Source organism: Protobothrops mucrosquamatus, unplaced genomic scaffold, assembly GCF_001527695.2.
Source record: "Protobothrops mucrosquamatus isolate PMUCROS unplaced genomic scaffold, P.Mucros_1.0 scaffold622, whole genome shotgun sequence".
NCBI classification, from domain to species: Eukaryota; Metazoa; Chordata; class Lepidosauria; order Squamata; family Viperidae; genus Protobothrops; species Protobothrops mucrosquamatus.
The window spans coordinates 768,358-786,277 of record NW_015386918.1 but is presented as its reverse complement, the minus strand read 5'-3'; the positions used below and the strand labels follow the sequence as shown (position 1 = coordinate 786,277).

Below are 17,920 nucleotides of genomic sequence, written 5' to 3'. Positions count from 1 at the left end.
CTGCGAAGCCCCCCGGCAAGCGCAACGCTCGCCGCCTCCTGCGCTGGCCTCCCGTGCCCGTCTGGGGAGAGCGGGGTCGCCGCTGCTGCCGCCGCTTGTTCTTCTCCGGCTTGCTCTTTTCTTCGCCGCCGCCGTCGCCGTCGTCAGCGCGCCGGGGCTTCTTCGGCTCTGCGCTGGAGAACGGCGAAGCTCCCGGGGAGATGGTCTGCAAGCGCAAAGGAATCGGGCTACGCGCCTGCCCGCCCCGGAAACAGCCCCGTTGCGCCGCCCTCAGGGGAAATGCGGCGGGGACCGGCGCCCCTTCGCCGCCCTCGACCGACCCCGCCGAATGCCAACAGGTGCTCTTGCCCGAGCAGCACCTCTGCCCTCTGCCCCGCGCCGTAGACTGTGTCAGGGAAGGTTCGCCTAAAGACTCGGCCGCCGAGGAGGGGAAGGAGTTAAGCCCGAGTAGCTCTCCCTCGCAGCTGCCGGAGCTCGAGGGGAGAGAGAAGCACGAGACGGGCGAGCCCTACTGCGAGGAGCCCCCCGAGAACCCTGAGGACTGTTGCCAAGAGTCGCAGGCCCCGGTGCCGGATATTAACCAGCTGCCTCCCTCCATACTTCTCAAGGTGGGTTTGGTGTGGTCAATGGACTGTCAAGGGTGGTGGTGTCATAACTAGGATACACAGACTTCCAAGGTATGCCATGGTTATCTCTCTCTCTTTTTTTTTTTAAAGCTATCATTTAAAGTTTTCTTCCTCCTGATCTTCAAGAACTGCTCTTTGCCGGTTTCTTAGATACCTGTGTTGCATTCTGCTTCGGCTACCTTGCACCTGTTTCTTAGTTGGGGTTCAGTCATGTGTTGAAAACAATCGGCAGCAGTGCCTGGAAATCCCATTGCAGGGTTGCAAACATGTGGCTAGATCAGTGTTTGTCAACCTTGACCATTTTAAGGCATGTGGACTTCAACTCCCAGAATTCCACAGCCAGCATTGCTGGCTGTGGAATTCTGGGAGTTGAAGTCCACATGCCTTAAAATGGTCAAGGTTGACAAACAGTGGGCTAGATTGCTTTTGCTGCGCTATTTTGCCATAGAGATGGGGATGAAGACTTTAGTTGAGTTCTGTGTCGTTATAATCCATTTAAAGCACTGAGCTACAGGTTTATTGGCAGCAATGCTGACAATAAGGAGTCTTAAGTGAAGCTGAATCCCTGACTTGAGAGGATGATAAATGCTTTTATGAGATGATTTTTGTCTTTTCATAAGGTGATATGAAGTAATTCAGAACTGTTCAGCTTGATGTGGAAAAATTCCTCTTCCTGCTCTATTTATAAACAAAAACATCTTTTAATAAATAAATTTATTCTATATGAATAAGTGATATTTAAAGTGAATTATTTGCTGTAGCTTTGATCATTGCAGCTTTCATTTCTGTTATACTGGAATTGCAGGAAGAAGTAAGTCTGAAATTGGAAGCTGCTCAGCTGCTTCTTATATTACGGGGTTTTATTTTGCTTTTTAAAAATTTTACCCTAATAGCTCAGGACTTTAATAGCAGATTGACAGATATAATTTCCAAAACAAGCCTATTTTATGGCATTTATAATATATATTTGAAAGTTTCAGATGATTTTATTTTGGCTCTCTGCTACCTTGACAATGGTCTGAGCAAAATAAAGCAGAATAAAGTATCATATAAAATGCATAGGTGGCATTCAGGAGGACTATATACCAAAATGACACACATCTCTCTCTACATCATCATCATCATCATCATAATCATAATAATAATAATAATAATAATAATAATAATAATAATAATAATAATAATAATAATAATAATAATAATAATAAAAGTTGGAAGCGACCTTGGAGGTCATCAAGTCCAACCCCCTGCTCAGGCAGGTAGCCCTATATCAGGGGTAGGCAACCTTGGCTCTTTTATGACTCGTGGACTTCAATTCCCAGAATTCCTGAGCCAGCCATGCTGGCTCAGGAATTCTGGAAGTTGAAGTCCACGAGTCATAAAAGAGCCAAAGTTGCCTACCCCTGCCCTATACCATTTCAGACAAATGGCTGTCCAGTTTCTTCTTAAAAACTTCCAGTGTTGGAGCATTCACCGCTTCTGGAGACAGGTTGTTCCACTGGTTAATTGTTCTAACTGTCAGGAAGTTTCTCCTTAGTTCTAGGTTGCTTCTCTCCTTGATTAGTTTTCATCTGTTGCTTCTTGTCCTGCCTTCAGGCGCTTTGGAGAATAGCTTGGCTCCCTCTTCTTTGTGGCAGCCCCTGAGATATTGGAACACTGCTATCATGTCACCCCTTGTCCTTCTCTTCATTAAACTAGACATACCCAATTCCATCAACCTTTCCTCCAGTCCCCTAATAACCTTTTTTTTTGCTCTTCTCTGTACTCTTTCTAAGAGTCTCAACATCTTTTGTACATCATGGTGACCAAAACTGGATGCAGTATTCCAAGTGTGGCCTTACCAAGGCATTGTAGAGTGGTATTAATACTTCACGTGATCTTGATTCTATCCCTCTGTTAATGCAGCCTAGCACTGTGTTGGCTTTTTGGCAGCTGCAGCACACTGCTGGCGACCTTTATTATGTGTCTACCCACTGGTGAAGTATAAAAATTTTGATGTTTACAAAACTGCCTTATTTGTTTCTTTATCCTACACTATTGCAGTTAGTTTAATCCTTCTTGAAATAGATGAATAAAAAGCCCTTAAGTGACCCTGCAAAGAATTCTGCCTAAACTTGTAATTGCTGTCTATAATGACAGAATTTACGATAATTTATCTACTTAATAGAGCAGAGGTATTACCTTCCATTTTTTTTAAACAGCAACTTGCTATTTACAGTTATTAACCAAATGCACCAGTTATTAAATGTCATATATTCAAGTTAATTCAAGTTAAATGCTTATTACTGTGGGTAACTTGCAGTGAAATAATTAAAACAATATTCCAAGAAGTAGGCTATCAAAGTAATAGTTGCACCTTCTAAATGTTTCTTCACTGACGGTTTATTTTTACTTTTTTAAAAATTTGGATAGTGCTGCATTATCCTTTTACCATGGCAGAAAATAAAGCCTTACATTGGCTTTGCTTGAACTGTACTACAAGTAGTCCTTGACTTACAACAGTTCATTCAGAACTGATTTTCAATAGCTGCCAAAAAAACCAATATAGGTCTAGGCTGCATTAACAGAGGGATAGAATCAAGATCACATGAAGTGTTAACACCACTTTATAATGTCTGGATAAGACCACACTTGGAATATTGTGTCCAGTTTCGGTCACCACGATGTAAAAAAGATGTTGAGTCTGTAGGAAGAGTGCTCAAACGATGCATTATGTAAGTGTTTGTAAATATAAACATTTTCCAGTTAATTTTTGTCCTCTTTTTCAGCATCCTGGCTCTTAACAGAAATGGTGTGGAATCTGTATGTACAAAAATGGGGGAGAAAGCAAATCAAATGCTTGTGAATTTGTCCCAACATTCTGACAGACAAATCCTACTATAACTTAATATAATTTCTGACTGCTGTACCACTCCATCTCAGATTTTCACGCACTGCAAAGAAATTTCTCATTCCATTTAATAATGTAATTGCTACAGATACAATTTTTATCTATAATCCTTACACCCCCCCCTTTTTTTTTTTTTTACTAAATTTAGTCTAATGGCTTAAAGTCAGAAGCTTGCAACTATTATAAAAAATGATGGCCTAATAAACACATTGAATGTGTGCAATTTTTAATTTTTAATGTTTTTTCATAGCATAGCAACCATTGGAATGGATGTTGAGTATTAATGAGTAGCTGTGAAAGATGTACAGCTAGAATTGAAAAAGATGCTTGATGCTTGCATTGAAGAACTGTTAGGATTCTATCATTGGAATGTCATTAAAAGGAACTCTGACTTTCTCTTTTTATTTTCATAGATATTTTCCAATTTATCTTTGAATGAGCGATGTCTTTCAGCATCATTGGTTTGTAAATACTGGCGTGACCTCTGTTTAGATTTCCAATTTTGGAAACAATTGGATCTCAGTAGTCGTCAGCAGGTATGGAGCAGACAATATTAAAATATGAATATCTTTTTCTTCAGATAAAAAGTGATGCTTGAAAGATGAACATATGGAATGTATGCTATGTCAGATCATTTCTTAGGTAGTAAATACTTTTGAGTATCAAATGCAATTTATAGTTATGTTCACATGCAAAACTAAGCACAGGTTAATTATGCTATGTGCTATAGTATGTACTTTGAAAAGACTGAGCCACTAGCAGCAAATTTTACAGATGCTCCTCTCCAGGCAACATTCCACCCATTAGGATTTTATATAAGTTCAAAAAGATGTTTATTGTGAATGAAAATGTGAGTGAAGCCATGTGGTCCTGTCACTTCTAAAAGTGAACAAATATGACCCTATTGTTTTCCTTTGCTGACTTTGTAACATTTTCTCAGTGGTTTGGGCACTTGGAAAAGTTAAAAGGTTTTTGCAGATGCCTAACAGTTGCATTCTTCTAGCCTATTCACATTTTCCTGGAGAAAGTTGGGAGTCTCTTACAAGCCATCTTCTGAAACACTAGAACTGGAGGTACAGCTTGCTGGAAAATATTGAAAAGAGACTCTTCATTTTCTAGCAATGTCCATCAGTGCCAGAATCTTTTTAGTGGTTTCCAAAGGCACCAATTTTTTACAAGTGACTATAGTAAGAAAAATACAGAAGCTTCAGAGAGACATGAAGTGTTTTGCTATTGAGACAAAATATGTGGAGTCCTTGGTACTCTCTGAGCTTGATTATTTGCTTGTAGATGTTTCATTATCTGATTAGGTAATATCAGTGATACTTAATTGAGAGCTCAGAGAACATTGCACAGTTCATCACTGAGTTACATATATTCTCTTCCATTGTATGTAGAATATGTTGCCTCTTTCCTGAAAAGATAGCCGTGTCATGCACATAGTGCAAAAATCGCCGAAGTAATCTTTGCAGAGGTCTTTACTGTGGTTGAATGTCACTTCTATTTTGTTGTGTTTCATTTTTTTTATAGCAGTACAGAAGTACAGTGGCTCAATTGGGGATAAAGGAATTGTCCATGATTTCAGCAATACCTGCTTTTATATAAACTTATTGTTTCTAAACTGAGCATCCAGTCCAATAATTTATTACATAATTTATATATTATGGTGTTCAAATTGATCCAGGTGGTGGTTGAAGACATTGGAGAAACAAATGGAGCAATGGAGTCATTGCTGCATGAGCAATTCTGGTTTTATATTTGGGTGCAAAAAGGCTTATTTGTTAGGCCAGTATCTCTGTTCAAACCAAAACATGAAGAGCCATGGCATGGTTTTGTATTGTGATTGAGATTTTCTATAGACATAGTGTGCTGAACCACAGTATGGCTTAACATAGATAAGCTGATGTAAATAAAGTATTTTATGTAGCCCAGCTACCTAAGATCTTTCTTTGTGATTTTTCTCTAATGTATATTGGGACATTGTAAACAAACTCGTGACATGGACTTTTTTTGTTCTTCCAGACAAAAGCTTAGATCCTGGTTGCTTGAATGTTGGCATAGTGCAAGGGATTGTTTTTAGTGCAAAAGTAATATTTCTTAGTGCAAGTACTAGTTTTGGAGGTCTGCATAAGTGCTCAGTCTTAGACATCTATGTTGAGAACTAGAATTTTTGAGGTGTTTGTGTGAAAGTTAGACATAAGTTATAGGGAGTTGGAAATGTTTCTATGTACAATGTTATATAATAGCAATTTTAATTCTTCATGTCACAAGCTAATACAGGATCTTGCTCTAAAAGGATTAAATGCAGATTATCTAAAAACTGCTTTTTCCTACATAAAAGAGGAATTTACAGTGAAGTACCAAGCAGTCAGTTCTAAAGTCAGAAATTATATATTTGTTGACATTATCATGTGGTTTTGTTTGTATAATTTTTGATAAAGACAAGTGTAATGTTATATATTGGCTATCATTTGACAGGTCACTGATGAATTACTGGAAAGAATTGCATCACGAAGCCAGAATATAACTGAAATCAACATTTCTGATTGTCGTAATGTGACAGATACTGGTGTATGTATGCTAGCATCTAAGTGTCCCGGACTTCTAAAATATACTGCATATCGGTGTAAACAGCTGTCTGATACATCTCTATCTGCTGTTGCCTCACAATGTCCTCAGCTTCAGAAAATTCATGTTGGCAACCAAGATCGTCTTACTGATGAAGGACTTAAGCAGGTAAGTTTCTTCATACAAGTTAAGTTCTACTGTATGTGCCTTTAGATAATTCTAAATATACTGTATTTAGAATTCAGCTGTTGATAGTTTTATATGGGACCATCTACGTTCTGTTAAAGTTTGTATATAATTAATTAATTCAAAATATGCAAAATCCAACAGTTTGCATGCTACTAAAAAAAATTAATATGGCATTTTGGAAACTTTTGAAATAAGTTGTGATTTCTTGCAGGTTCTCACAGTATTTTGAACATTGGATAACATTGCCTCCTACATCATGAGGGATTACATACTCTTTAATATATATATAGTATGAATTATATCAAGGATGCCCTGTCTTATCCAGTCTTAGAATTTTGTATTTGTTCCAGAAGACATTCTAAAAGTAAACTTACTGAACTAGATAAGGCAGAGTGTGAGATACTGCTGTCTGTGGACAATTATTTAAGTTTGCAGACACACCATAAAATTCTATACCTAAATCTTATTTCTTTGATATGAAAGTCTGTCATTCTTCCTGGTTACACTATAAATTGGAATAGGCAGACAATGCTATTAGTAGTAATCTTCAGAGCTGTGTTCATCTCAGTTTACAAGTGCGTGGAAAACTTTTTCAATTGCTAAATTCAATTACAACCAAGGAGCAAAATCTAGACAAATAGTCTTGAATTATTCAGGTATGTGAGGTAAGTCAGATGTTTTCAAGATAAATAAATTGGGGATTAATTTATATTTTACATAATATTTCAATTTTTATAACTCTACTGTTTTAAAGCAAATATACAAGCAAATTAGGGTTTTTTTTGGCAGAATCATTCTTCAAGATTTTATCTACATAAATTATAATTATTGAGAAAGTGAGAAATTATTTTAATTTAATTAAAATAAATGCCCAGAACCTGGTAGAGAGCCTGCATAATGGAGTGGAAAGATAAAATCATATGGCCTGGAAATTATACTTTTGTTAATGCAGCTTAAAAATTGCATTTATCTTTTTTGCTGCCATATCACATCTTCATTCCTCCAATTACCAATCAGTTATAATTCCAAGATATTCACAAACGTGCCAGATATTTTCCATGATATATATGTGCCTTTGATTTTAGCAATAGCACTAACAATAGAACTTAGACTTATATACTGTCAAGTAGCGCTTTACAGCCTTCTCTGGGTGGTTTCAACCTATTGCCCCCAACAATCTGGGTCCTCATTTTACCGACCTCGGAAGGATGGAAGGCTGAGTCAACCTTAAGCCTTGTCAGAATTGAACTCTAGGCTGTGGGCAGAATTAGCCTACAATTGCATTCTAATCACTGTGCCACCATTTTCATTCTTAAGAGCATATTTTTGTATTTGTATTTATTAAAATCAAATCAATATAAAAGCTACAAGTGATGCAAATAGCCATGGAAAGATACATGCCTGGCATCACAAGACAAGATAGAAAGACCTGTACATGGATTAGAGAACAAACAAAAGTATACAATATCATCAAGAGAGTAAAAAGATTGAAATGGAAATGGGCTGGTCACATAGCAAGAAGAAATGATGGCAGGTGGACTAAGGCAGTCATAGAATGGATTCCACTTGATAAAAAGCGTCCACAAAAGAGACATAAAACAAGATGGATCGACGACATCAGCAAGTATGGCGGGCCCAATTGGCAAAAGAAAGCTCAGGACCGTATTGGTTGGAAACATGCAGAAGAGACCTTCATCCTGCAGTGGATAGACGTTGGCTAGAATAGATCATGATGCTCTATTAAATAGCAGTTTTATTCCATTTCTTTATCTTATCATGGTTATATTGTGGGGGGGAAAGGAGGAAGCTGTGTTGGATATCTTTGCTGCCTTGAATTATTGGTAAAAATAATAAAGACAGGGTACAAATAAATAATCAATGAGATAAGATTAGTTGATAATACTTGGTTTTATCCATTCCATACTGATTTTTGGTGTTTATAAATCAGTTTGCAGTATAATATTTCAAGGTATTTATTTAACTCACATTGGTTGACCTGTAATTCTGCCCAAACTTGCTTTTGAAGATAGTGACATTTCTCCAGTTCTAGTCATATGCTACTTTAACACTTCACTGGTGTCCATGGTTTCTGAAAAATAACAAGAGATTTGAGCAGACCATCAGTGTTTTCCTTCCCATTATTCAAGAGGCCTTGAATGTGGAATTTAATGTTATTCACATTACATGAATATTCTCTGACCATGTTTCTTTCAAAATCAGTCTTCAAACTGCTTTTTCATCCTGCTCTTTATAACTTCCTTGTCTTTTTGGGGAAGACAGTAACAAGATACAAGTTGAACAACTTTAACTTTGTTTTGTGATCTGCTATTATTTTACCAGTGTAAAATGGGAATTATTTTGAGTGAATTTAATAAAATGACTCTTGGTTTGAAAACTCTTGGTTTGAAATGACTCTTGGTTTGAAAACTCTTGGTTTGAAAACTCTTGGTTTGAAAATTTACATTTCAAATTTCCCTTTTCCTAAAAGCACCCAAAGTAATGCATCTTATAATAGAAGTATATTTTTAAAAGTTGTCTTTTTCTGAATAGAAAATACATTTGATCTCTTCAGGGTTTGTTAAATTTAGGTTTGCAATAAGCTACATGTTATACTTCTTATATACCTTCCATATTCTCAACTTTCATTTCACTACTTCGTTGGCTTAAAGCTATTATTTAATTCTCACTTATGATACATATCTCTACCTTGTGAAAGGTAACTGCATTCAGTTCTGGATGCATCTATGAAGAGGCTTTTGAAATTTAATCTAAATCCTAAAAACATTGAAATTGTATTGGTTAAAAAGCTTACTGCTATGGACAATAATATATAGTTAGTTTTGAATGGAGTTCTATTTTATCTGAAGGAAAGATACACAGTATTAATTTATTTCTATCTGGGGTAGTAATATTTTTGCCAGCTCCAGTTGTAAAAGAGCATTATTATTCACTTAGTAAGAAGCATTACTATTTACCTTCTACAGAGGTTAATTCAAAAAACTATAGCACTGTGAATTCTTAATGGAAGCTGAAACATCTGTATGCAACATTAGTATTATATTTATAGTTTTATATACTGATTACCAATAAGTTGGTAGAACTGATGGCTTTATCAGATGCCACGGCTTTAAATGTTGTATGAAGAACTTATTATTAGGAATTAAGATTTGCCTCGGACGACATTCTTGGAAGTAACTTCGAAAACAATTTTTAAAAATCATATTAAGTGTATAGTTAATATAATAAGCCTGATTCTTTTATGATTGTAGAAAATCAGAGTCACTGTGAACTTCTGAAGCACTGCAATGATTACTGTAATAGAAGTTAATGTTTTGAGGCCAATATGCTGCTAAAACATTGTTAAAATCTCATTATCTAACCATCTAATGTGCATATGCATATAGGCAAAAACATACATGTTGCTAAATGTAATGTTTTTTCAGTGAAATTCTTTTTGTTGCTGGATGTTTTCCTATCCTTGTAAATTGTTTTGGTAGTTCTATGGTAATTAGTAGAATACAAATGGTTTAAAGTTTGTTGTTAATGCAGATTTTAACTTTATTTATAGTTGGGCTCAGAATGCAGAGAATTGAAAGACATTCACTTTGGGCAGTGTTACAAGATCTCAGATGAAGGAATGACCATTATAGCTAAAGGGTGCCTGAAGTTACGGAGAATATACATGCAGGAAAACAAATTAGTAAGTATTTTCTGCTATACCTTTAAATTGAAATTGTCACTCTAAACTATACAAGGATTTATAAGTTACATTAGCCTGATTCTCAATAAATTCTTTGGCTGGAAGATTTTGAAAATATCAGTTGATTGCACCAGCAGTAATTTCTTGCAGGAAACTATCCTGGCAGTAAAGGAGTTTGTGAAATATCTCCCTTTTGAAAAATGGTCTAATAGTTTGCTGTATTCTCATATTTTTTCACATTTCCATATTACAATGCAATAAAGTAAACTTGTAAACATGTTCAGTTATTTAGAACTTTAGGATAGCAACATGGTCATATTTAAAATTTAAAATAGAATCATGAATGTTGAATATACATGGATGACAACGTATGTCATCATCAAAAGAAATGGACTGAAAAACTTTCATACCCTACTGAACTCTATCTTCCCAGATATACAATTCACAATAAAGAAATGAGTAGACAGTTATTGTTTTTAGATGTGCTTGTCAATAGGCAGGAAAATGGTAAGCTAGAAAACACGGTTTGTCACAAGGCACCCACACTCCATGCATTCTTAGTTTCAACAGTAACCATCTGCTATCACACAAAAAGAGTTGTGTCAGAACACTATATGGCAGTGTGAGAACCTACAGCAAGCTAAACAACTAAGGACAGGCATCTATGAACAATTCAGGCAGAATTTATTACAAGATGCCTGTGCAATACGCAAGGGAAAGGAAGAAAGAAGGTATAAGACCAACTTTATGGCACACTCTGCCATACATAAAAAACATTTCAGAAGCAATAGAACGCAGCTTTTACGGTCTAATGCAATCTACTGCATTCTAATGTAATCTATCAGATCCCATGCATGGATTGCCCCTGTAACTATGTAGGAGGAAGCTAACCACCAGATTGCAGAAACACAAGCGAGTGATCAGATGAGGAGACCCAAACTCATTGGTAGCCTCACATTGCAATGAACAAAGACATACATTCAGTTTCACTGCTATTAAGATTGTTGTAACCAGCTTATCAGATACTTAGGAGCTGAGGACTTGGCAGTGCAAGGAAGCAACATGATGAAGTCAGGAAAGCTAAGGCTCAAAATCAACTAAGATTTGTGGGAAAAGTCAAAAATAACAAAAAAAAACTTATTTCACCATGAAAAAACAAGAAAAAAAGTCAAGGAAACGATTGGTCCATTAATGGGAGAAAATGGCAAGAAGGGAGAAAGCAGAACTGATTAATTCCTTTTTTGCATCTGTCTTTACACAAAAGGGAAAAAAACAGTCCAATCTATCAAAAACAATATTGTAAAAGACAGATTAGGAATACAAGTCAAAATATGCAAGAAAATGTTAAGAGAATATTTATCCACTGTAGACAAATTCAAATCATCAGGACCAGATGGATTTCACCCCAAGGTTCTGAAAGAACTGGTAGATGTGGTCTCGGAACCCCTGAACTATATTTTTTACAGATCCTGGAGCACTGGGAACTATCAGAGGACTGGAAAAGGACTGATGTAGTTCCCATCATCAAAAAAAAAGGGGGGGGGAACAGGAAACACAGACCTATCAGCCTGACATCAATACCTGGAAAGATGCTGGAAAAGATAACCAAGTAACGAATCTGCAACACTTAGGGGCAAACAAAGTCATAACCAGAAGCCAACATGGGTTTGTCAAAAAACAGATCATGCCAGACAAATCTTATTGCATTTCTTTAACAAAGAGACAAAATTATTGGACCAGAGAAATGATGTGGATATAATTTACTTGGACTTCAGTAAGGCATTTGATAAAGTAGACCACCACCTACTACTTGATAAGATAGAAAAATGTGGGTTAGATAGTATCAGCACCAGATTTATTCATAACTGGCTGACCAACTGCACTTAACATGTACTCCATCAACACCCCAATCAATTAAAAAGCTACAGATAACTAGGCACCACATAAATACTATGCATAGAATAGCCTAAAGCACACATTCTGGTAGAGAGAAGTTCCCTGAAGATGGGCTCCAGCACAAGTCCGAAAGCTCGGAAGACTAAACCTCTGGTTTTAGTGGCTGACTCAGATTAGATCCTGCAGAAAAGTTAAAAACCAAGATGATGGGCAACCTGCAAGTGGTTATCTTCTCTATCCCATCAGCCACCCCAATGTAGCTGGCCACTATTGGAGTCCCAGGCCAGGTGGCAGAGCCATGTTTTCAGGCTGTGGGAATGGATCTCACCAACAATGTTCCCATTGGTCTGCCAACAAGAGACCACAGCAGAAAAGGCTCTTTTTCTAGACCCTGCCAATTAAAATTCTTTGGCAGATGGGTTCCAAAATAGGCCTTTTTGGCTGGAATGAAAGGAGTGAGTTGGGCTAATCCCATCAGGGTTAGATGGCTCCTCAGATACATTTTTTGTTTTTATTTATTCTTATTTATACTTGTTAGTCACCCAGAGTCACCTTTGATAAATAGATGAAGGGATGAATGCATGCATAAATAAATGAATGAATGAGTGAAGGATGGATGGATGGATAGATAGACAGACAGACAGACAGACAGAGAAATTTGTTGCCATTTAATTGCCTTCCACTTAACCAGTTTTATTTTTCTGTGAGAATTGTTTTCTGTAAAAAGTTTAATTTAATTGAAAAGCTAAACTTGGAAATTATCCAATATGAACCAGATGTGTATGTATCATATAAGTATCCATATTTCAGAATAGAAGATTTAATCAGATACTCCTTTATTTGCTTGGCATAGTATAAAAAGTATAGCTATTGTATATGAGTTTTGTTTTTTGTAGTTCTCTTGCACTGAAATTATGCTTATGTTAATAGATAATAAATGAATCATGATATAATTTGAGTGGGCAATCCATGGGAACCCTGAAGTTTTTAGTTCTAATTTTTCTGCCCTTGTGGATTTCTGTGATAACGTTGTTAAAGCTGCCATTTTAAAATATAGTAAGTTTTCACCTCTATAAGATACCAAGTAAGTGTCTTTTAAGTTTATAACACGGGTGTCAAACTCGATCTGTCACATGACATATTGTGCTTTGCGGAGGCGGGGTGGGCATGGCCTGTGATGATGCATCTGGCCTGTGGGCCACCAGTTTGACATCCCTGGTCTCTAGGGTTTCCACTTTAACTATAGTGCCACCAGATGCAGAAAGCCACATTTTTTGAAATTTTTAGGCCCATGTCTCTGTGTTTCTTAGGAACTGACACCTACATGTACAGTATCTCTATCTCCTCACATAACTAATCAAAATTGAAATAAATCAATATCAAAGAAGTTATACTTTATTGAAAAATAAACCTAGAAATCTTCATCTCAACTCATTTCCAACAAAGAGAAGACCAAGTGCTTGATCTGTGAGGTTTATTCTCATGACAATATATCTTGGATTATTACATCTAAAGTAAACCATTGCGTACATTTAGTTATGTTATCTTTTCTTCTTCTGATTCAAAGAAAATCACTGCCTTTCTGATTCAGTGTTTCCTACCAAGTTGACTTAAGGAATTGTAATGTTGTCCTAGGTTTGATTATTGTTTTACATATTACAGATGACTCAGTGTTTTTTTTAACCATCTTGTGAGATTGGAATGCTTTCTGGAATTGATCATTCTTCACATTGGAAGTAGTTGCTGTTGCATGCTGCTTTCATATGGTATTTACTTGTTCATTTTAATGCTATGCTTATAGCATAGAAAAGTGTGGGCAATTAAAATACAATGCTTCGTGAAGACATTTCATTTAGGCTTTCAGCTGAATATTGTCAATATCATGATCTGAGGGCAATGCAGCTTATCTAGTTGCACGGAAAGTTGCATTGGCAATGATATTACCCAGTTGTTTTGGGCTTAAAAAAAATCTGTTTCTTCAAGATCTTCCAGCTGAGTCACTGTGCAATTTAGCTTTGCAGGAGTGCTGAGTAGTCTCAGTTAATAAAAAAAAAATATAGATTCTCTAAATGTAGATAGTTTCTGCAGAATTGAATTTTAATTCTCTTGCCCCCAAGAGTAGCAAAAACAAGAATAATATTCATATGAAAATATAAAAAGTTTGTTTAAATAATGCACGTGGCTGCCCAACTCACAAATAATGACACTGTAATGGGAAAAACGAGTGTTTGTGTGATATTAATTATTGCATGATATTGATCTTTTTAGGAATAGACATTCACATTATCTATATTTTCCATTGTTTCACTACTAAGTGCTTTGTGCACTTTATTTATTGAGTACTGATTCCTTTATATTGATAGACCTAAAAGGTTGAAGTTGTCTACCTGCTCAATATCTTCCTTGTCAATTCTAAGGCTAATTGCTGTAGCAATACCAGTTGTTTCGTTCTTCTGTTTGTATTCCACCTTTATATTTACTTTTACCCTCTTTATATATAATTTTAATAATAAATGCTCCTTGACACTTATTAGAGCTTGCATATCATTAGCATTTTAGCTATCAAATAGTGTAGTTGATCAGCATACCACAAGTTAATAATGTTTATTCCTCCAATTTCAAAGCCGTGTTTATTTATTTGTTTAAAGCATTTATTAGGCCACCCATCTTCTAACCAACTCTGAAAGGCTCCCAGTGTTTATTGTTGTCTAATCCATCGTCTCTTGGTATATATTAAGCACATTGAACAGATAAGGAGAAGTATACAGTCTTGACTTAGTCCTTTGACAATTTGAAGTCTCTTTCACCACATTTTTTTCTATATTGTGGGCTCTTGCCCTGTGTATAGTTTAACATGATGACAATGGGGTGTTCTAGGTTTCCATTTTCTTAAGAACATTCCTTATGGTAGAATTCTGTAATGCCAAGGTTGGCAATAATGAGGAGAATTAGTGTGGTCTAGGAAACAGAAACGAATCCATACTGTGGGTTCTTGTCCTTTGTCTAGGTTTAACATGAAGACAATGAGGGATTTTAGGATTCTCATTTTCCTAAGGACATTTCTTAGCTTGACATGTATTAATTTCCTTAGCTCGACATGTATTAATTTCCTTAGCTTGACATGTATTTTTAGCATTCTTTTGCTTTCTCAAATATCCAGTGCGCATCTGCAAAATGTCTCTTATTTTTCAGCCTTGTCTAATATTCTTCAACATCTAACATTAGTACTTCTTAGGTTCTTGTAAATAGGGAATATTTTTCTAGTATATTAGATGTTAATGTCTCTTGTTATATTCATTCCATTTTCATTGAATCTTTTTTTAAACCAGTTACTACTTGTGCATTGTAGCCCTTTAACACATCAATTCTAGATTGGAACATCATGAACTCAGAAATGCTCTGGAAATATTTCCTTGGTTTTCTTTGTATCCATCTTAAATTTTGTTGTAGATATAATTGTAATACTGCTTCTTGTCTCGTCTGACAGCTCTGAAATCTTTGTTAAGTTCCTTTCAGAGATTTTTATTGGAAGGATTTTTTTGGGGGGGGGGGATTTGGCTTCTCTTCTTGGTAACTTGCACCATTTGTTCTGACATCGAGTTTGCTTTCTTTGGTTTCTTGGTTAATTGAGTGTTTTTTCACATTCATCTTTGACAACTTTGATTTTATTTTTACATTGCTTCTAGATCCTTATTAGTGAGATTCATGATTTTAAAGCAATTCCTGATATTTTCCTTGTAAATTATGGTTATACTCTCAAGGTTATATTGCGGAATTTGGTTGTCTTTGTATTTCCATTTTAGCCTGGCACATGTGAAATTTGTGATCTGTTCTAGAATTAGCGTCTGGCCATGTCTTTGTTGTTATTGAGTTCTTCCATTTCCTTGTGCTAATAACATAATCAATTTGATTTCTCTCTGTTCTGCTGATAAAGCCCATTGTTTTGGTTCTCTGAAGAATGTGTTGGAAATGAAGAAATCATTTCTGATAAGTCATTTTTCTTTCATTTTTGTTTCTTAGGTCATTCTACATTTTCTTCATTATTTTCAACCTTGGCATTACAGGGTTCCACCATAAACAGCATATTTTGCTCAGGCGTTCTGCTAATTTCAGATTGAACTTTCCCATAAAATTTGACAACTTCCTTTTCTTCAGCAGTAGTTGGAGCATAAAATGGACGTTTGTAATGTTAAATGATTGTCTCTGAAGTCTAATTGATATTATTCAGTCATTGACTACATTATATCTAAATACTATTTTTGCTGTATCTTTCCAATTATGAAAGCAGCATTATTCCTTCTTTATTTTTCATGTGCTGAATATCAAATAGTTGATCTTAAGTGTCCAACTTTAGTCCATTTCAATTTGCTGATGCTTTAGATCAGTGGCCCCCAACCTTTTGGTCACCAGGGACCAGTTCTGTGGAGAGAGTTTTTTCCACAGACTGGAGGGGGTGTGGTTTCACGTGCTGCCTGCATCCCATGGAAAGTGGTTTGCTTATTTGTGTGGCCCGGTTTCTGGCATGCCGTGGCCTGGTGCAGGTCCACGGACCGAGGCTTGGGGACCCCTGCTTTAGATGATGAATGTAAACAATTTCAGACTTCACTATGTGGAGTTTTCCAGTGTACGTACACACACACACACACACACACACACACACACACACTGCCTGAGATAGCATAGTAGGAGATGCAGGAGAGATGTTTTGGATCAAAATAAAACTATTACCTAGGTTTCCAACTAAATCAACTATATCCTTTTTGACCATTTTTTATTGCAGGTGGATTGTGTTTTTGCATATGTAGGAATATACAAACAAGCCATTTGCAATATGTTGTTGTGTATGCAATTTGTAAAGCAATCTTCATACTTTGCAGAATATTTCACACTTGATATTTTGTTAAACCCTGTAGTAACTGATACTCTGTGATAGCTGTTTTTAGAGTGATGATTTTGCTTGAATGCATTATTTTTTCTTGTTAAAATTCTTTTCTTTAAGTGAGTTGCCAGTAAATTTCTCAGATGACTATGAATGCACACATAAAGTTCCTTAGTTATTATCTGCAAATAAGTAGGAAAAAATAGTTTCAGTTGACCTTTAGGTGGCAGTATATCTTTAGAGATTCTTATATGTGCCTTTATGTCCTTGGTGAGTAATAGAAATGCCAGAAATGGTAGATTTTGATTAAATTGTGTTATTGTGTGGCTATAATTTACAGAATTCAGCATATATTTTTATTTTACCTTATATACTAGTTCAGTAGTCTTGGTTATAACAATAGAACTATATGACTGAAAAATTATGTATTTTTAATAATTATCACTCTAACTTTAGGAGTAAAAAACTTCAATAATTAGATACTATTTTATTTATATCAGACATTTAAAATGGTACTTTTATTTTAAAGACCTTAAAGTGGATCGTTTCAAGTTTCCAATTATAACCAGTTTGTAATTGGAAGTACAACTATAGTGTACATTTATAGTTAGCTTGTCTTTCTGTGAATTGATTTACTTCCTAATATGTTAAGACACTACTCTAAGGTAGCACTCTTATATTATTGCTTTATTTCAGAGATTAAATTCAGCTGCACCTATATTTCTTTTCTCCACTTTTGTAAAACACACAGTAAAAGTTGTTACTTTGAGTTCTTTAGATTCTGCTGGGAATATGTACTGGGCTAAATTTATGAAGTTAATAGCTTTTACTAATTCAAGATAATGAGGAAACAGTGCTTGTTAATTTAAGATATCTAATAGAACAATATTATATACAAACAACATTTACAAAGATAAATTTAATCAAAATTAGAATAAATCACAGCGATATTCTCATCCAAAATTTCCAAGTAGAGTCAGAGGAAGACATAAAATGCATGAATGGTTTTATTAGTATGCTCCATAAATGTTTGAAATCTTGCTAATTAGTTCATAAGGTTAGCTAGTTAACTACCATTCATTGTTATGTAAACCTATATACTGTTTTCCATAATTATGAGAAATTAAAAATAGAAAACCAAATATGAAGAGTACAAATACAAAAATATTTAA

The 17,920-nt window shown here is 35.6% G+C and overlaps 1 protein-coding gene across 1 annotated transcript in view; it reads left to right on the top strand.

The window, feature by feature from the left end:
- Window positions 1-200: 200 nt before the first annotated feature.
- Window positions 201-17,920, top strand: part of FBXL17 (F-box and leucine rich repeat protein 17) — a 129,132-nt gene continuing 111,412 nt past the window's right edge. Inside the window, exons 1-4 of the mRNA XM_015817686.2 lie at window positions 201-608; window positions 3,930-4,052; window positions 5,995-6,252; window positions 9,842-9,973. Of these exons, the coding sequence (XP_015673172.2) occupies window positions 201-608; window positions 3,930-4,052; window positions 5,995-6,252; window positions 9,842-9,973 (921 nt within the window). The remainder of the gene's footprint in view (window positions 609-3,929; window positions 4,053-5,994; window positions 6,253-9,841; window positions 9,974-17,920) is intronic.